This window comes from Oncorhynchus gorbuscha, linkage group LG08 (genome assembly GCF_021184085.1).
Source record: "Oncorhynchus gorbuscha isolate QuinsamMale2020 ecotype Even-year linkage group LG08, OgorEven_v1.0, whole genome shotgun sequence".
Taxonomy (NCBI): Eukaryota; Metazoa; Chordata; class Actinopteri; order Salmoniformes; family Salmonidae; genus Oncorhynchus; species Oncorhynchus gorbuscha.
In genome coordinates this window covers 26,521,587-26,542,869 of record NC_060180.1, presented here as the reverse complement: position 1 = coordinate 26,542,869, position 21,283 = coordinate 26,521,587, and the positions used below count along the sequence as shown (strand labels likewise).

General features: G+C 45.7%; 1 protein-coding gene across 2 annotated transcripts in view; it reads right to left on the bottom strand.

Moving 5' to 3' along the window:
• Positions 1-439: 439 nt before the first annotated feature.
• The window catches only part of LOC124041414 (E3 ubiquitin-protein ligase MARCHF5), a 48,156-nt gene continuing 27,312 nt past the window's right edge, over positions 440-21,283 (bottom strand). The window contains exons 3-6 of one of the 2 annotated variants that reach the window (XM_046358957.1): positions 6,686-6,816; positions 6,389-6,590; positions 5,653-5,819; positions 440-1,240 (exon numbers count right to left, since the gene is read on the bottom strand). In XM_046358957.1, the coding sequence (XP_046214913.1) occupies positions 1,103-1,240; positions 5,653-5,819; positions 6,389-6,590; positions 6,686-6,816 (638 nt within the window). In that variant the 3' untranslated portion in view covers positions 440-1,102. The remainder of the gene's footprint in view (positions 1,241-5,652; positions 5,820-6,388; positions 6,591-6,685; positions 6,817-21,283) is intronic. The other variant, XM_046358958.1, reaches the window with a different exon arrangement.

Sequence of the window (21,283 nt, the reverse complement as noted above, 5' to 3'; positions counted from 1 at the left end):
AAAGATGGAGAGTTGCTACAAATAGCAGTGGACCAGATTCAAACCCATGGTGTATGTGTTCCTGAGGCAGCAGCTTAGACCACCTGTATACTGGTTCTACAACTATAGTTGTAATTTTAACCCATTCTGTGACTGCCTTGAGGCAAATGCACACCAATAAACAAATCTGGTTTTAGCAAGGAATTGTGGCGTATTGTGATTTGGGTTAAAAGATGAGTCAATCACGTCTTCATTCAGTAGACAGCATGCGTCAGGTCTATATGAGCCGCTTGCACATTGAATTCGCTCTCATCCCATGAGTAGAAGACATCTGTGCACTGACTGGGTATTTCTTAAGAAAAAAAATATAGAAGTGACCTGTAGGGTTATAGATGCTTTGGGGAAAAAAATCCCTAACAAATAACTAAAAATATAATTAATGGGAACACTTGAGACATGCGAGTAAAAAACACCCTCAAAGGTTTAATCCGATACAGCAACTGCAGAATAAATGAAATATGTACAGACAATCACACTTTCATGAGGTACTATGCTGCTAAAATAGATGAATGATGACTATGCATTTCCACCAATGGAAACATGAGTGGCAATGTCTGAAGAGAGCAGCAGGCAAGATGTTCCTTCAAATAATAATCTCTTAGTGATAAAGATACTTTATTCTTATTTCTCTGAAAACACAGGAAAGAAATATTCCTCATTAAACCCTTCACATTGGCAAATTATTTCTAAAACTTTCCTGCCTAATAATTACACCTGTCCCAGATTTCTTAAAATAAGCAAGCACTGGTTATGTAAAAAAGAAAACTCAACTCGCTACTGCAGTGCGGCAGTCACAAAAACAAGTCACATTCGTGTGTGTGTCTGCGTCCGCGCATGTCTGTATTAGTCTGTGTGTTTTAAAAACGCAATAGATCATGGCGATAGTCATACAGCACAAATGTCAGCAGCATAGGACAATGACTCCGCAGAGAGCAGAAATTGAATGTGAGGCGAGGCTGCTCGGAGGGGTACAAGAGGTAGGGGGCAGCAATGATCCCTGTGTCTGTCTGACAGTGTTCCTGCTCAGAGTTCACTGTTCCGCTCCACCCACTCCCCCTTTGTGTCAGTGTGTCTGTCTGTCTGTCCAGGCTTCCTCTGCCTCGGGGAAGTTGAGGATCTTGCGGTGGGCTTGCCTCTGGTACTGCTGCTGTTTGAAGTACACCTTAAACGCTCCCTTGACGGCCACAAACGCAATCCCACCCTGCAGACAGGACACAAAGAACAAAAGGTCAGGGTGAGGGATGGAGTCTTGAGGTCTGACAAACACGGCTCTAGCTCTCACCTTTCACCACAGATGCGGAAGTGCGACATAGGCGGATTGAGATACATCTCTAGCTTAAACTGTCATTTTTGTTGTTGAATTTATGCTAATTAGATTTCTGCGGGGGTGCAGACATCGACCTTAGGGGGTTAAAGGGAACCTGATTGTGAGGGTCTGTGTGGGGCAGAGGAGACAGAAAGTCCAGAAGGGGAAGCGCCACTCATAACAGACAAGCCCCGACACTTTGGTTACCTGGCTGGAAGCGCACTCTCGGGTGTGTGTCTAAAACAAGGGTATTCAACTGGGGGTGCTGCAGAGGGTCCGCAAAAATATAACACATCATTCAGGGAGCGGCAGCGTAGCCTAGTGGTTAGAGTGTTGGACTAGTAACCGGAAGGTTGCGAGTTCAAACCCCCGAGCTGACAAGGTACAAATCTGTCGTTCTGCCCCTGAACAGGCAGTTAACCCACTGTTCCCAGGCCGTCGTTGAAAATAAGAATATGTTCTTAACTGACTTGCCTGGTTAAATAAAGGTAAAATAAAAAATAAATAAAAATTCAAATATTTTACTGACTTACATTTCATATAAGGAAATCAGTCAATTGAAATGAATGAATTAGGCCCTAATCCATGGATTTCGCAGCCATGGGTGGGCCTTAGAGGGATTTGGGGAGCCAGGGCCAGCCAATCAGATTGAGTTTTCCCCCACAAAATGGCTTTATTACAGACAGAAATACTCCTCAGCACCCCCAGACGATCCCACAAGAGGAAAAAGCCGGATGTGGAAGTCCTGGGCTGGTGTGGTTACACGTGGTCTGCGGTTGTGAGGCCGGTTGGACGTACTGCAAAATTCTCTAAAACGACATTGGAGGCAGCTTAGAGAAATTAACATTCAATTATCTGGCAACAGCTCTGGTGGTCATTCCTGCGGTCAATTGCACACTCCCTCAAAACGTGAGACATCTGTGGCATTGTGTTGTGTGACAAAACTGAACATTTTAGAGTGGCCTTTTACTGTCTCTAGCACAAGGTGCACCTATGTAATGATCGTGCTTCTTGATATGTCACACCTGTCAGGTGGATGGAAAAGGATACATTCTCACTAACAGGGATGTAAACACTTTTATGCACAACATTTCTGGGATTTTTAAAATTTCAACTCATGAAACATGGGACCAACACTTTACATGTTGGACCCATTCATATTTCTATTCAGTGTATATAAAACATTATTTTTGGTATGAATATTGCTAGCAACAGAATAAACACATTTTGAATTACATACCTACAGTAGAAGAGGAGAATATCATTTCTAATGATGTCAACTTCATTTCATTTCTCGCAAATTACACTCATTGGAGGAAATTCAACTTTGAAAAAGCACCCATGGATAGGCTATCAGTGTGGCAATTCTCGCTGGCTGCTGGTAAGCTTTCTTGACTTGGACATACATTTTTGCCAACACATGGCTAACCTTTGTTTAACAAACTAAACAGCTGCTCTTAGCAAAAATGTGTTTGGAGTAGAGGTCGACCGATTAAATAGGGACGATTTCAAGCTTTCAATCACCTTGTCGGGGGATCGGTCTCGTTAAAGAACACATTCTTATTTTCAATGACGGCCTAGGAACGGTGGGTTAACTGCCTCGTTCAGGGTCAGAACGACAGATTTTCACCTTGTCGGGGGATCGGTTCCATTAACTGTAAGGTTGCAAGATTGTTGCAACCTTACAGTAACTAGTCCAATGCTCTAACCACCTGCCTCTCGTTGCACTCCACAAGGAGACTGCCTGTTACGCGACTGCAGTAAGCCAAGGTAAGTTGCTATCTAGCATTAAACTTATTTTATAAAAAACAATCATAAATCACTAGTTAACTACACATGGTTGATGATATTACTAGTTTACCTAGTGTGTCCTGCGTTGCATATAATCTGACTGAGCATACGAGTATCTGACTGAGCAGTGGTAGGCAGCCGCAGGCTCGTAAGCATTCATTCAAACAGCACTTTCCTGCGTTTTGCTAGCAGCTCTGCGTTGTGCGTCAATTATTGCGCTGTTTGTGACTTCAAGCCTATCAACTCCCGAGATTAGGCTGGTGTAACCAATGTGAAATGGCTAGCTAGTTAGCGGTGTGCGCACCGCTAAAAAGGTTAATGAAATACAAATGGTATATAGGGAAATAGTCCTATAATTCCTATAACAGCTACGACCTAAAACTTCTTACCTGGGAATATTGAAGACTCGTGTTAAAAGGAACCACCAGCTTTCATATGTTCTCATGTTCTGAGCAAGGAATTTAAACATTAGCTTTCGTACATGGTACATATTGCACTTTTACTTTCTTTTTTTGCATTATTTAAACCAAATTGAACATGTTTCATTATTTATTTGAGGCTAAATTGATTTTGATGTATTATATTCAGTAGTTGTAATTGTCATTATTACAAATGTAAAAAAATAGGCCGATTAATCGGCATCGGCTTTTTTGGTCCTCCAATAACTCGGTATCGGCGGTGAAAAATCATAATCGGTCAACCTCTAGTTTGGAGTTACCTTTCTAGTTAATAGGCTGTGTTAGAGTTCACACTTCCTCTTCCAATTATAATGTGGAGACATCTGACAAATCTATTAATTTTAAAATGTTGATTACTTCTCCTTGCCATTACCATTCACGTGATAAGATGTGGGAAAAACATTTTTTGCTAACTTATGATGGGGTCCCTGTCTCATCGGTTTGCATTGGAGGGGGTCCCTCAGCAAGAAAAGGTTGAAGACCCCTGGTCTAAAATCATGAGTTCTAGAATAAAAGTAGGGGAGTTCCCCTTGGCTGAGGAATAGTTACCTCGGAATGGGCCAGAAGGAGGGAGGAGATAGTATAGGTACAGTGCATTTGGAAAGTATTCAGACCCCTTGACTTTTTCCACATTTTGTTATGTTACAGCCTTATTAAAAAATGGATTCAAATGTTTTTTCCACCCTCATCAATCTACGCACAATACCCCATAATGACAAAGCAAAAACAGGTTTGTCAAAATATCACATTTACATAAGTGTTCAGACCCATTACTCAGTACTTTGTTGAAGCTCCTTTGGCAGCGATTACAGCCTCGAGTCTTCTTGGGTATGACGCTACAAGCTAGGAATACCTGTTTTTGGAAAGACTAGGAGAAACCCCGGAGATGTTCGATCGGGTTCAAGTCCGGGCTCTGGCTGGGCCACTCAAGGACATTGAGACTTGTCCCAAAGCCACTCCTGCGTTGTCTTGGCTGTGTGCTTAGGGCCCCAGTCTGAGGTCCTGAGTGCTCTGGAGCAGGTTTTCATCAAGGGTCTATCTGTACTTTGCTCCGTTCATCTTTCCCTCAATCCTGACTAGTCTCCCAGTCCCTGCCACTGAAAAACATCCTCCACAGCATGATGCTGCCACCATCATGCTTCAACGTAAAGATGGTGCCAGGTTTCCTTCAGACATGACGCTTGGCATTCAAGCCAAAGTGTTCAATCTTGGTTTCATCAGACGAGAGAATTTTGTTTCTCATGGTATGGCCACTCTACCATAATGCCCTGACTGGTGGAGTGCTGCAGAGATGGTTGTCCTTCTGGAAGGTTCTCCCATCTCCACAGAGGAACTCTGGAGCTCTGTCAGAGTGACCATAGGGTTCTCTTGGTCACCTCCCTGACCAAGGCCCTTCTCCCCCGATTGCTCAGTTTGGCCAGGCGGCCAGCTCTAGGAAACGTCTTGGGGGTTCCAAACTTCTTCCATTTAAGAATGATGGGGGCCAGTGTGTTCTTGGGGATCTTCAATGCTGTAGAAATGTTTTGGTAACCTTCCCCAGATCTGTGCCTCAACACAATCCTGTCTCTGAGCTCTATGGACAATTTCTTCGAACTCATGGCTTGTTTTCTTTCTCTGACATGCACTGTCAACTGTGGGACCTATATAGACAGGTGTGTGCTTTCCCAAATCATGTCCAATCAATTGAATTTACAACAACTGGACTCCAATCAAGTTGTAGAAACATCTGAATGATTATCAATGGAAACAGAATGCACCTGAGCTCAATAGCAAAGTGTCTGAATACTTATGTAAATAAGGTATTTGTTTTTTTATAAATGTGAGAAGGAAAAAATAACCTGTTTTTGCTTGGTCATTAAGTGGTATTGTGTGTAGATTAATGAGGACAATGTTTTATTTAATCAATTTTTGAAAAAAACTGTAAAGTAACAAAATGTGGGAAAAAGGAAGAGGTCGGAATACTTTCTGAATGCACTGTAAAGCCATTGCAAAAACCCTGCAATCATTAAATAGGATTGTGTATGACTGACATGACACACGTTTGTTTTTGTTACCCACCAGGATGGTCCTCTGCAGGTTGGAGTTGACGCTGCTGAACATGAGTTTGCCTACGATGGTGGCGATGGTGGGAAAGACCAGAGCGCCACATAGGATTCTAGTGGCTGACACGTGGTCTGCCAGGGGGCTGGCCTCTGCCGGGATACGAGGCACTGGACACCCAATCCCTGAGAGAGACCGAGAGGAGGGGGCAGGGTAAGGATGGGGTTTGGTGCATTGTGGGTGTTGAAGTTTTGCCAATACATCTTCACAAAGCTAGATATGCCGCACAATACACGCACATTCATCAAGTGATGAGTATATGCATCAGTCTGTACCAGTTGGTGTTGGTATCTCTAGTTCGGGCAGCCGACTGGGGGTAGAGGAGTGCTTTTGCCCAGCAAGCTGAGCCTGGAGAAAAGGTTGTCGGGTTTTTCCCCACACCAATCACTACCTTGATGAGATCAGTGGGGACCCTCCCCACTACTGGACCTACCCACCACCACCACCACCCCCAACAGACGGACCACCTCGTAGTACTCTTTTATCCCCAACAAACACTGCGCACACACTGGGAAAGCCAGTGTTCACACAAAATAAATCAGACATTTATCATGCGCACAAAAAGCTCAATATTAGCATCATCTATCAAGATCTTTATCACCCACTCTTCATCATACAGACACACACAATGAATAAGCTGAACTCCACCCATTTTAGTATAACACTGGTGTTGCGGAACGGTGGGCATCCCTACCAATGTGTCCGTTCTGACCTGGGAAGATGCTGTTGAGGATCTGCAGCTTGTTGGAGTACTTCCTCCAGACGCGCAGCACGTAGTCCTCCCAGCGGATCATCTTCCCCAGGATCAGCATGACGGGGATGGTGGGCAGGCCGATGAGCAGGAACAGGGGGTCTGCCCGCTCCATCACGTCCAGGCCCTCCTTATGGCCCACCACCTGGGCACAGGGACAGAGGGGACACCATGGTCAAGCCGTACTCTGCCGTACTGTTAATAAACACAGCCGTGTGAGTTTTATTTTTATGGTCTCACCTGCATGACAGTGACAGCCCCGTAGGTGACGGCGGTCCAGTAAATGGAGCCCACCATGATGCCAGCGGCGGTGAAGGGACAGGCCTTGGAGATTAGCCGGTCCGCCAGGTCTAGCACATACACCACCGGCCCTGGAGGGATACAGAAAGATAGTGTGTTACAGATTGTAAAAACAGGGTTGGGAAGGGTGTTGTCCCCTCTGTGGCCTGGGTCATATTCATTAGGGCACACCGTAGTGTCGGTTTTCAATCACTGGCCATTTGTGTTATTTATGTTTTTACAGTGAAAATGGGCAAAGCAGAGCCTGTCTAGAACTCTACAAATAGCTCATGCTGAGGTGGAGTAAAGAAGAGTCCCTAACAGATGACAGTTTGGGATCGTCTCTCCAGCAGGGGTCATAAGATTCCTGGTGGTACTGTAGAATGCTTAGTGGGGGTGTCAGTCATTCCATGGATGCCCTAGTGTCTGCTGTTTTTTTCTTTCAATTAAGACCTAGACTAGGGAATCCCAAATGTTTACACGCACGTCCATTTCTATGGGCACAAGCACTGTTCACACACTTCTTTGTTGGCAGAGAGAACATTTTGCAGGTTTAAAGCTCATTTCCTGCAAGTCTACACATTTTGTCAAGGGGTGCAGAGAACATACACCGTTTTAAAGCTCATTTTCTTACAATTCTATACATTGTGCCATGTCTCATGTGTATCCGTGTGATATTTGATAGCTTCAAACAAAACATTACAACAAAATCTATGGCCTAAAAAAATAAAAACATTAGCTGATCTGAACGTTTCTAACAAAGTTATAATAAGCTCTCTAAAAAGGTATGTAATGACTGACATGACTGGTGGAAAACTGGTGCACTACCCAATTTTGAAAATGCACCCTCGCGCGCCCCAGTTTGGCCGCCACTGACCGAGACAACCAGGTGAGGAGAGCGCCTTAATTCAATCAATCAATTACCAGGGAGGAGTGCAAACACTCGACCCTCTGTGGAATACACCATTCACCCTACTCGCAGACACTAACCCGTGTCCTAAGTACAATGAACGTAGCCCTACTTGAAGTACAAATGAGAAAGTGAGGTCTTCAGTAATGAGGAAAAACACATACGCTACATGGTCAAAAGTATGTGGACGCCTGCTCGGCCAACATCTCATTCCAAATGTCATGGGGCATTAATATGGAGTTTGCTGCCCTTTGCTGCTATAACAGCCTCCACTCTGGGAAGGCTTTCCACTAGATGTTGGAACACTGCTGCTGGGACTTGCTTCCATTCAGCCACAAGAGTATTAGTGAGCTCGGGCACTGGTGTTGGGCAATTAGGCCTGGCTGGCAGTTGGCCTTCCAATTTTTCACAATGGTGTTCGATGGGGTTGAGGCCAGGGCTCTGTGCAGGCCAGTCAAGTTCTTCCACACTGATCTGAACAAACCATTTCTGTATGGACCTTGCTTTGTGCATGGGGGTATTTTCATGCTGAAACAGGAAACTGTTGCCAAAGTGGGAAGCATAGAATAATCTAGAATGCATGCTGTACGATTAAGATTTCCCTTCACTGGAACTAAAGATGCCTAGCCTAAACCATGAAAAACAGCCTCACACCATTATTCCTCCTCCACCAAACTTTACAGGTGGCACTATGCATTAGGACAGGTAGCGTTCTCCTGGCATCCGCCAAATACAGATTTGTCCGTCAGACAGCCATATGGTGAAGCGTGATTCATCGCTCCAGACAACGCGTTTCCACTGCTCCAGAGTCCAATGGCAGCGAGCTTTACACCCCTCCAGCCAACACTTGGCATTGCACATGGTGATCTTAGGCTTGTATGTGGCTGCTCAGCCATGGAAACCCATGAAATGAAGCTCCTGACGAACAGTTCTTGTGCTGACGTTGCTTCCAGAAGCAGTTAGGAACTTTGTAGTGAGTGTTGCAATCGAGGAAAGATTATTTTTACAGGCTTCAGCACTTTGTGGTCCCGTTCTGCGTCCACTTCCCAACCGAGCCGGTGTTGCTCCAAGAAGTTTCCACTTCACAACAGCAGTTACAGTTGACGGGGGCAGCTCTAGCAAGGCAGAAATTTGGAAAGGTGGCATCCTATGGACGATGCCACATTGAAAGTCACTGAGCTCTTCAGTAAGGCCATTATACTGCCAGTGTTCGTCTATGGAGATTGCATGGCTCTGTGCTCGATTTTATACACCTGTCAGCAATGGGTGTGAAATCGCAGAGTCCACTAATGTGAAGGGGTGTCCACCATACCTTTGACCATGTAGTGTAGATACATGTAGGCACGCACATAGGCCACAATCGTGAGATATTCAACAAGGTAGGTAACTTCAACAGTGAGGGAAAGCACACAGAATAAACCAAAGAAAGACACACCGTTGTGAGACATTATTAAAGTAGAATGAGTAATGTGATTTCAGCAACGTGGAAACGCTCAAAAGAATGAGCTTCCTTTACTCAGCATTCCTGTTGTGCTCAGAGCAAAAGCATTTGAAGTATTGGGTTTGACTGGAAAACATTTGCGCTGGAATGTGTAGCAAAAGAGGATTAGGCAGAGGAGAGAAATGGATTGTTATTTAGATGAAGGCTGACAATTTTACCATGGCTGTGGAACACCTTCACAGTGTTAGAGGAAGACCATGTGTGTGAAAACTGTCATAAGAACAGGCCTGTATCATGCTATAGGAACAGGCCTGTGTCCAAGATCAGATTAGGCAGCCACTCTTCTGTGTCATATATAGCAGCCTACCCCATATGACCCCTTAGACAGTCAAGTAATAGCTATGACCACCTTTTCCATCCTCCTTCCCAATCCTCCTCTCTCACATTCCAGAGCAATCAGGGGAAATCCTTCAATATCTACGGGGACGGGAGGCAACCTGCTTTTACAGGAGACCAGTGGAGGACACTAAAGGGAGAGAGGGGTCAAGGATATCAGGTCTCTTTGATGTGAAGGATTGTCCTCATCGATGGCTATGCTGAGCTGTCTTTTTACTTTATTTTTTAAGCAGGCGACATGCACGAAGTGTCACTTGGAAGACTAACACTGCGTCATTGTTTGAGTTACCCGGCCGCGGCAACAGCATCAGTTTGACTTTGAATGTGGAATGTTTTAGTGATCCTCAACGAGGCCAATGAGCTGATTATGTGGCCCTACTTGGCACTGTTGCCATGGCACCTGTAGCAGAGCCCATCCCCCTCTGCTGGAGCAGAACCACTGGTCATATCCAACTCAGACTTGTCTCCCTAGGCAGACAGGTTGCCTCCCACATGAACAATGTTCAAGTGCTGTTGCCCAAGGTCTGGGATTTCAGAGACACCAAATCAGTACACAGACACTGTACACTACTCGGTTGGAGCGAGTGGTCGCATCTGCACGTCGCTCCAACGGGTAGTATAACTTTTTCATTATATTTCATTATATCACAACGGTTTGATTTGTCTTATCTTAGCAATTTCTTCTCAGCTAGCTACATAGCCGTCTTTGTATCAAAGATAATTGCGTAATTATCGTATTTCGCCGTCCTAACGTAGTCTTCACTAGCCAGCTAGCTAACGTCCACTGATTAGCTGCACTGGAGAAACTATTACACTCAACTGAACGACTTGATTAGTTTAGTGTTAGCTACCTACATAGCTGTCTTTGCTGTCTTCGTATCATCGTATCATCGTATCCAAGATAATTGTGTTGTTTAGGTTTAGAGTGTGTAGTCTTAGAGTGATTATCTTAATTTACCGAGGTTAGCTAGCCAGCTATTTGTCGTCCTTAACGTAGGTGACTCTGCTAGCTAGCCAACAGCTAGCCAACGCTAGCCAACGTCTTCTGTATAGAACTCAACTACCCGGTCGCATTCACAGGTTGTATCACATTTTCACTTCATTTCATTACAGTACAACGGTTTGATTTGTTTGATCGTAGCTAGCTACTTAGCTAGCTACATAGCCGTCTTTGTATCAAAGATAATTGTGTAGTCTAGAGCGATTTTCTAGGTTCGCTAGCCATCTATTGTCGTTCTTTTAACGCAACGTAACGTAAACAACACTGCTAGCTAGCCTGCTAGCCCCGAATAGCAACACTGCAGAAACTATTACACTCAACGGAACGACTTGATTAGTGTAGTGTCAACAACGCACCCACTGCCAGCTGGCCTACTTCAGCAGTACTGTATCATTTTAATCATTTTAGTCAATAAGATTCTTGCTACGTAGCTTAACTTTCTGAACATTCGAGACGTGTAGTCCACTTGTCATTCCAATCTCCTTTGCATTAGCGTAGCCTCTTCTGTAGCCTGTCAACTATGTGTCTGTTTATCCCTGTTCTCTCCTCTCTGCACAGACCATACAAACGCTCCTCACCGCGTGGCCGCGGCCACCCTACTCTGGTGGTCCCAGCACGCACGACCCACGTGGAGTTCCAGGTCTCCGGTAGCCTCTGGAACTGCCAATCTGCGGTCAACAAGGCAGAGTTCATCTCAGCCTATGCCTCCCTCCAGTCCCTCGACTTCTTGGCACTGACGGAAACATGGATCACCACAGACAACACTGCTACTTCTACTGCTCTCTCTTCGTCCGCCCACGTGTTCTCGCACACCCCGAGAGCGTCTGGTCAGCGGGGTGGTGGCACCGGGATCCTCATCTCTCCCAAGTGGTCATTCTCTCTTTCTCCCCTTACCCATCTGTCTATCGCCTCCTTTGAATTCCATGCTGTCACAGTTACTAGCCCTTTCAAGCTTAACATCCTTATCATTTATCGCCCTCCAGGTTCCCTCGGAGAGTTCATCAATGAGCTTGATGCCTTGATAAGCTCCTTTCCTGAGGACGGCTCACCTCTCACAGTTCTGGGCGACTTTAACCTCCCCACGTCTACCTTTGACTCTTTCCTCTCTGCCTCCTTCTTTCCACTCCTCTCCTCTTTTGACCTCACCCTCTCACCTACCCCCCTACTCACAAGGCAGGCAATACGCTCGACCTCATCTTTACTAGATGCTGTTCTTCCACTAACCTCACTGCAACTCCCCTCCAAGTCTCCGACCACTGCCTTGTATCCTTTTCCCTCTCGCTCTCATCCAACACCTCCCACACTGCCCCTACTCGGATGGTATCGCGCCGTCCCAACCTTCGCTCTCTCTCCCCCGCTACTCTCTCCTCTTCCATCCTATCATCTCTTCCCTCCGCTCAAACCTTCTCCCACCTATCTCCTGATTCTGCCTCCTCAACCCTCCTCTCCTCCCTCTCTGCATCCCTTGACTCTCTATGTCCCCTATCCTCCAGGCCGGCTCGGTCCTCCCCTCCCGCTCCGTGGCTCGATGACTCATTGCGAGCTCACAGAACAGGGCTCCGGGCAGCCGAGCGGAAATGGAGGAAAACTCGCCTCCCTGCGGACCTGGCATCCTTTCACTCCCTCCTCTCTACATTTTCCTCCTCTGTCTCTGCTGCTAAAGCCACTTTCTACCACGCTAAATTCCAAGCATCTGCCTCTAACCCTAGGAAGCTCTTTGCCACCTTCTCCTCCCTCCTGAATCCTCCGCCCCCCCCCCTCCTCCCTCTCTGCAGATGACTTCGTCAACCATTTTGAAAAGAAGGTCGACGACATCCGATCCTCGTTTGCTAAGTCAAACGACACCGCTGGTTCTGCTCACACTGCCCTACCCTGTGCTCTGACCTCTTTCTCCCCTCTCTCTCCAGATGAAATCTCGCGTCTTGTGACGGCCGGCCGCCCAACAACCTGCCCGCTTGACCCTATCCCCTCCTCTCTTCTCCAGACCATTTCCGGAGACCTTCTCCCTTACCTCACCTCGCTCATCAACTCATCCCTGACCGTTGGCTACGTCCCTTCCGTCTTCAAGAGAGCGAGAGTTGCACCCCTTCTGAAAAAACCTACACTCGATCCCTCCGATGTCAACAATTACAGACCAGTATCCCTTCTTTCTTTTCTCTCCAAAACTCTTGAACGTGCCGTCCTTGGCCAGCTCTCCCGCTATCTCTCTCTGAATGACCTTCTTGATCCAAATCAGTCAGGTTTCAAGACTAGTCATTCAACTGAGACTGCTCTCCTCTGTATCACGGAGGCGCTCCGCACTGCTAAAGCTAACTCTCTCTCCTCTGCTCTCATCCTTCTAGACCTATCGGCTGCCTTCGATACTGTGAACCATCAGATCCTCCTCTCCACCCTCTCCGAGTTGGGCATCTCCGGCGCGGCCCACGCTTGGATTGCGTCCTACCTGACAGGTCGCTCCTACCAGGTGGCGTGGCGAGAATCTGTCTCCTCACCACGCGCTCTCACCACTGGTGTCCCCCAGGGCTCTGTTCTTGGCCCTCTCCTATTCTCGCTATACACCAAGTCACTTGGCTCTGTCATAACCTCACATGGTCTCTCTTATCATTGCTATGCAGACGACACACAATTAATCTTCTCCTTTCCCCCTTCTGATGACCAGGTGGCGAATCGCATCTCTGCATGTCTGGCAGACATATCAGTGTGGATGACGGATCACCACCTCAAGCTGAACCTCGGCAAGACGGAGCTGCTCTTCCTCCCGGGGAAGGACTGCCCGTTCCATGATCTCGCCATCACGGTTGACAACTCCATTGTGTCCTCCTCCCAGAGCGCCAAGAACCTTGGCGTGATCCTGGACAACACCCTGTCGTTCTCAACTAACATCAAGGCGGTGGCCCGTTCCTGTAGGTTCATGCTCTACAACATCCGCAGAGTACGACCCTGCCTCACACAGGAAGCGGCGCAGGTCCTAATCCAGGCACTTGTCATCTCCCGTCTGGATTACTGCAACTCGCTGTTGGCTGGGCTCCCTGCCTGTGCCATTAAACCCCTTCAACTCATCCAGAACGCCGCAGCCCGTCTGGTGTTCAACCTTCCCAAGTTCTCTCACGTCACCCCGCTCCTCCGTTCTCTCCACTGGCTTCCAGTTGAAGCTCGCATCCGCTACAAGACCATGGTGCTTGCCTACGGAGCTGTGAGGGGAACGGCACCTCAGTACCTCCAGGCTCTGATCAGGCCCTACACCCAAACAAGGGCACTGCGTTCATCCACCTCTGGCCTGCTCGCCTCCCTACCACTGAGGAAGTACAGCTCCAGCTCAGCCCAGTCAAAACTGTTCGCTGCCCTGGCCCCCCAATGGTGGAACAAACTCCCTCACGACGCCAGGACAGCGGAGTCAATCACCACCTTCCGGAGACACCTGAAACCCCACCTCTTTAAGGAATACCTAGGATAGGTTAAGTAATCCCTCTCACCCCACCCCCCCTAAGTTTTAGATGCACTATTGTTAAGTGACTGTCCCACTGGATGTCATAAGGTGAATGCACCAATTTGTAAGTCGCTCTGGATAAGAGCGTCTGCTAAATGACTTAAATGTAAATGTAAATGTACTCTTGCAGGGTTTCTTCTGCATAGAAAAGAATTGGACGGGCCACCTTAGTGTTTTTTCAGGGCCGCCTATGTCCAAAGAGTGATAAATTAACATATATACATGGTCGTTTTAAGTTTACACTGTAAAATGTCCGTCCACCCAAAAAATACAAATAATTGTGTGTGTGTGATATACACTGCTCAAAAAAAATTCAGGGAACACTAAAATAACACATCCCAAATCTGAATGAATGAAATATTCTTATTAAATACTTTTTTCTTTACATAGTTGAATGTGCTGACAACAAAATCACACAAAAATGATCAATGGAAATCAAATGTATCAACCCATGGAGGTCTGGATTTGGAGTCACACTCAAAATTAAAATGGAAAACCACACTACAGGCTGATCCAACTTTGATGTAATGTCCTTAAAACAAGTCAAAATGAGGCTCAGTAGTGCGTGTGGCCTCCACGTGCCTGTATGACCTCCCTACAACACCTGGGCATGCTCCTGATGAGGTGGCGGATGGTCTCCTGAGGGATCTCCTCCCAGACCTGGACTAAAGCATCCGCCAACTCCTGGACAGTCTGTTGGTGGATGGAGCGAGACATGATGTCCCAGATGTGCTCAATTGGATTCAGGTCTGGGGAACGGGCGGGCCAGTCCATAGCATCAATGCCTTCCTCTTGCAGGAACTGCTGACACACTCCAGCCACATGAGGTCTAGCATTGTCTTGCAATAGGAGGAAGACATGTGACTAACAGAAATTGAATAATGTGTCCCTGAACAAGGGGGAGGGGGGAGTCGAAATCAACAGTCAGTATCTGGTGTGGCCACCAGCTGCATTAAGTACTGCAGTGCATCTCCTCATGGACTGCACCAGAATGCCAGTCATCTTCCACCAAGGCACCTGCAAGTTGTAGCTAGCTACGATCAAACAAATCAAACCGTTGTACTGTAATGAAATGAAGTGAAAATGTGATACAACCTGTGAATGCGACCGGGTAGTTGAGTTCTATACAGAAGACGTTGGCTAGCGTTGGCTAGCTGTTGGCTAGCTAGCAGAGTCACCTACGTTAAGGACGACAAATAGCTGGCTAGCTAACCTCGGTAAATTAAGATAATCACTCTAAGACTACACACTCTAAACCTAAACAACACAATTATCTTGGATACGATGATACGATGATACGAAGACAGCAAAGACAGCTATGTAGGTAGCTAACACTAAACTAATCAAGTCGTTCAGTTGTGTGTAATAGTTTCTCCAGTGCAGCTAATCAGTGGACGTTAGCTAGCTGGCTAGTGAAGACTACGTTAGGACGGCGAAATACGATAATTACGCAATTATCTTTGATACAAAGACGGCTATGTAGCTAGCTGAGAAGAAATTGCTAAGATAAGACAAATCAAACCGTTGTGATATAATGAAATATAATGAAAAAGTTATACTACCTGGCCCTAGCCCTAGCCCTCAATGAAAGTGACCCTCGTTTTGAACAGGGCTTCTTCATTACACAAAGGAAAAACCTCAACCATTTCCTAAAGACTGGTGACATCCAGTGGAAGCAGTAGGAACTGCAAGAAGGTCCCTTAGAAATCTGGATTCCCAATGAAACCACATTGAAAAGAGGACGGCGAAATACGATAATTACGCAATTATCTTTGATACAAAGACGGCTATGTAGCTAGCTGAGAAGAAATTGCTAAGATAAGACAAATCAAACCGTTGTGATATAATGAAATATAATGAAAAAGTTATACTACCTGGCCCTAGCCCTAGCCCTCAATGAAAGTGACCCTCGTTTTGAACAGGGCTTCTTCATTACACAAAGGAAAAACCTCAACCATTTCCTAAAGACTGGTGACATCCAGTGGAAGCAGTAGGAACTGCAAGAAGGTCCCTTAGAAATCTGGATTCCCAATGAAACCACATTGAAAAGAGAATGACCTCAAAAAAAGAATAGTAATGTTTTTTCCTGGGGGTTTCGCCTGCTACATAAGTTCTGTTATACTCACAGACATTATTCAAACCGTTTTAGAAACTTCTGAGTGTTTTCTATCAAAATCTATGAATAACATGCACATCTTATTTTCTGGGGTTGAGGAGCGGGCAGTTGAATTTGGGCATGCATTTCATCCGGACGTGAAAATACTGCCCCGTCACCAAGAAGTTAGTTTTTTTATATATAAAAAATATATAAAAAAATAATCAACCACGGCCATTCTGATTAATCGGTCGACCTCTAGCCTAAAGCTTACTGCACAAACCTCATTGCAACAGTACTCTATTTCATTGGTTAATGTTGAATAGGCTTACGTTTTTCCTGTTAAAGAAAAATATGAGCGGTAGATCTCGGCTTGCATTTTGACTCAGTGATCTAAACTCAGAAAAGGTTGGTGACCACTTCTAGAGTTTTCCCTGTTAACACTATCAACGTTTCCCTTTACTGTGGCAATTGGGACCGAATCAATGCAATATTAGCTGCTTTCACTGCAACATACAGATACAAAACTAACTACGCAAGAGATTTTGTTGTAGGCAGAATGCCTTTGGAGTACGATTCTATTGCATTAACATGCACTACTCAGCCCATACTTTACAGACCGGTGTGGCATTAACAATCAGAGCTGCAGTTGGCCTATATGCAAATATACCATTGCCATATATGAATCCTGTGCCACTTACTTTGAACTGGACTGCGTTTACAGCATGAGCGGTCGTGAGTAGATGCGCTTGTTTTGAGATCAAAGCGAGAGCTGCATGTAGCCACATGTGCACAATTTGTTCATATCCTTTGCTAGTTAGTGAGTTATTAGCCCAGTTATAGATCATTTGTAGTCAGCAATAAGCAACAATTGGTGCATGCATGCTGACATGGTCGCCAATTGGACGGCGTTTCCTCCTGACACATTGGTGCGGCTGGCTTCCGGGATAAGCGAGCAGCGTGTCAAGGAGCAGTGCGGCTTGGCAGGGTCGTGTTTCGGAGGACACATGGCTAAAGACCGTGGCCTCTCCTGAGTCTGTAAGGGAGTTGCAGCGATGGGACAAGACTAACTAACCAATTGGATATCACAAAACTGAGGAGAAAAGGGGGTACATTTATAAATATACAAAACATGTCAAGCCATGCAGGTTTTTTTTTCTCTCTTTTAAAAGTCTCATGGAATGTAGACCTAAATTGAACACTACACATTGGCTGAATGACAGAACACTATTTCCATGTTAAAATGTTTTCTCCATAGCCTACATGGCCACTGTTTAAACTTAAAGCAGGTACAGCCTCCGTGTCCACAGTAAACTTTCGCTGGAAGTTGCATAGAATTTTCCCAATGTTCAAGTTGGCGCTCAGCAGAGATGAAACTTGCTCAGTGCCCCCAAAAATTTGAGGTTACATTGGTGGTGACCACAATTGGTCAAATAATCCAGCAATGCCCACTGCTAAAACGTCAGGGACTTTACATTTGCATTGAATGCCTATAGCGACGCTGTCATTTTTGGAGAAAGCCGTGAAATCAGGTCTCAAATGTAGGAACAATGGTGCAGTAGAGATGGTGCAACAGAGACCTGAAGGAACAATGGAAGTGTGACGCGTCACCTCAAAGCTTCCAACAGGCACAACGGGGAACGAACACATCATTTCTTAAAGTAGTTAAACACATTGGCCTCCTGTATCCTGTCAGTTCTGCCACTTTCCAGGGTTGTGCTTTAGTGCACCTATGTTTGCCAACCAGATTGATCTCATGCCTCTTCAACACATTAATCTGGGCATATTTTGATGACACCGCCGGAATCCCTTCCGCTTTGTCCCTGCCTAAGCATTACGCCATCCACAGCCAGAGGGAACTGGGTCAGACTTAATGGCTATTGGCAAAAAGGAAAGCGAAGCAATTAATTTCAGCGCTTGGTAGCAAATTCCTAATTAACATAATTAAAAGAGAGTGGATGGGATGGAGAGAAACTACAACTGCACCCCACTTTCTCACTGGCGGGCAGGCATGTTGGCACACTGTTCCAACCCACTTTTTTTTACCCTCTCACAGAAGAGCCAGCAAGGACACGCCGTTCCTCATTTTACACCACCGGGCAAATCAGAATGATAGCGTGGTTGGAAATCATCAGTTGCTGGGGTAAAAAGAATAATAATAACTTGCGCTAACTTACCATACCAGTGCCACGGCTAACTGCACTTTTCTACTTGAAATCTGTTTACAGCCCAAAACAAGCAGAGAAAAACCGAACACGAGTGGTGTGCTATAGCCAAACACATCCACCACGGTGTAAATCCATCAACGTGATGCTGCACTAACCTGAGGCCCGGCCCTGAGAGTAGGAACATGAGTAACGCCAGTCAGGCTAACAAATGAGCTGGGATCAGCAGAGCGCAACGACAAAATAACTACACGTCAGCAAGCTTACCACCCAGCACCCATCTCTTCAGCTCGGCCTTTATTACACCAATTGAAAGTTGTGCTCTAATGTCTGTGAGCTGCGAAAGTGCCATGTTTCTGAGGCTGATTAAAGTCACTGAAACAACCTTAAAAGCCATTCCCAACTGATGGAGAAGTAAACACATTTTCCCCCCCTTTCTAAAAGTTTACTTCTACTTTTAGCACAGTCAGATGGGTGACTATAAATCCAGACACAGAAGCTGTTTAGTCCCGTGTCTGTCTGTTGGCCTATGCCACAGTGATCAAGCCCAGAACACAGACTAGTACTTTACATTAGAAGACTGTAGGAAGGAGCCAGCAACATTGCGCTGTTGTTTTTGTGTTCAATTGAGCGCAGCACTGTGCTTACTTCAAACTATAATGCACATGTTTATGTATCCTAAGCATACAAATGAAGACAGACAGACATCCTATTAGACTCTAATTCTATGAAGGCAGCCGTGTTCATCTCAAAAAAGGTAGGAGGCGGCCCCCGGGTGAGGTGCGGTGATGTAGCCTAGCACATAAACGCACAGAGGAACCCAGGTAAAGCTCTACGGCACAAGTTGTGAAACAAGATGTGCTAAATGTTTTTTTTTTTTAATCAGACTTAACTAATCAATTAAACACTACTGACAACCCCAGAGAGACCCACCGAGGCAATACTAGCACACTATCCTCGGGTGTCCATCGAGTCTGCCTGAGCAGAATACTGTGTTGAGTTCAGGTGGAGAGAAAAAAAAGCACATGTCAGACAGAGTGTGACATCACGACCTCTGGTAGCCGAGTCATAATGTGGCTGCTGAAGTCTAATGATGCCACGGTGGAGTTACAGAAAATGTCAGAGTGTCTTGGAGCGCGTGTCTATTGACTTGCAGACAATGAAACAAATTATTGGTTGAAAAAAAGAGACTCTTTATCTCTTCACGGTAAAGTCAAGAAACCTGAAATCAAAAGAGAATTTTGGATTGAGTAGCGCATTTTGTTTGCCAAAAATACTTTGACATGAAGGCGCCAAAGTGTTTGTTGCGCACGACAGTTACTAAAACAATGTAACTTGTTAACAGTGTTTCTACCGTGAATAAAGCTGCCCATTTAAAGGTACATGCTCTAGTGATGTGAAATATATTATTAGAATGATCGAAGTGTTGGTAGAGTATAATCACAGCATTCAACCTATCTCACGCTGCTTCCTTGTAGAAGTGCCGGTGTGAGGCAGATTAGTCCACTTGTCACCAAGGGACATTTATTGGTTGACGGGAATAACCAAAGTGATTCATTATTGCAGGGGTGAATTACTTCATGAATGTGTATCGTGACTTAAAGTTGAAGTTATGGCACAAGTTATTGAAGTGTGCGTGTTTATGTAAAACCGTTAATAATGTTATATTAATATATCCATGAGAAATTAGGCCTTTATGGTAGAAATGTGTTTTGGGGCTATGAAAGGAGTTCCTGGAAAGAGTGTTTAGCTACTCAGTTGGCTTTTGCCTGGGGGAGAGCAGGCTGGACAGGTAATATGTTGGCTAGTGTAGAGTTATACCCGAGTTTCGTCATAAGCAATAGTTTATACTGAGAATATGTTTGATTTATTCTCTGTCAACATCCTGTTTGTTATTTTCTGTACAAAGTTTATTGGCCAATTAATCCTGCACCTGTTAATATTGTAAATAAAAGCCTCTAAGAGAGGTGAGCACCAGAACATTCTGTCTGTCAACTCACTGTCCAATCCGCTGCTTCGGGAACTGCTTTCACACAGAGGAAAGCAATTTCTCTGAGCGTTTCCAGTCCCCAGGGCAGGCAGGGTATTACAGAGGAGAATTGGGAGTCGCCAGGCAGATGGCTGCTCCAGGTGGTAGGATGGCAGCGTCAGTGTGTTGCTGATTCATTGGGTGCTGTCTGGGCCGTCGGGTATTTCTCGGACTTGGGTTTTTAGTGATTCATCAGCAGCAGTGGCGGGCAGCATCCGGCCGTTGGTTGATGAGCTGCTCTCCTCATACTTTGGCCTAATTTCCTTCTCTCCCTCCCACTCTCTCTACACCTCTGTCTAAACACAGGGGTAGGCAAAGGAAGAATGCTTAGGGGAGGAGGCAGACTGGTACAATTCAATGACTGGGCCTCTCCTCTTTTTCTCGTGCCATCTCACATCGTTTCCCCATCTACCAACAATCCCATCCCCATCTTGTACTCGCTCTCTGCCTCCTACACAGCCTGGTGGGTATCTACCTCAGTCTCTGGTACCTGGAGAAGGACACTGTCTCTTCCTCTCCCCGTCCCTCACACATGGGTGATGACCAGTAGATTGGTCTGGGCCTTGGCAGATGGCGTAAATAAAAATGCCCATCTGTATGCTCCCTGGCCTTCGGGGGAAGTTGTCATCCCAGTGTCGGGAAAGTCTCCGAAAGCTTTCAGAGGACTTTCACGCGCTGTTAAATCGAAGTTAACATAAGCCCCTATGAGCCGGTGTACACGACTCAAACGATGAGCGGTCGAGGCCTAAGCCTACTACACGATTCTACGAAGGACGTCATCTTTCAACAGACTAGGGCACATTGAAGGCCCTGTCCAAATAACCCATTGCCTCACGACCCCTCATCTAATCACTGTTACTGCCTGGAAAAAACACTGGGTTAATTAAAAAGAAAAAGGAACACAAACAAAACTTGTGGAGGATGTGTGTGTAGGGGAACTGATGAACTTGATAAACATTTAGGCTCATTTCATGACTAATCTGGTGAAGACGCTGGCCAAAAAAAACAACTGACCACAAAGAAGTTCTACTGATCA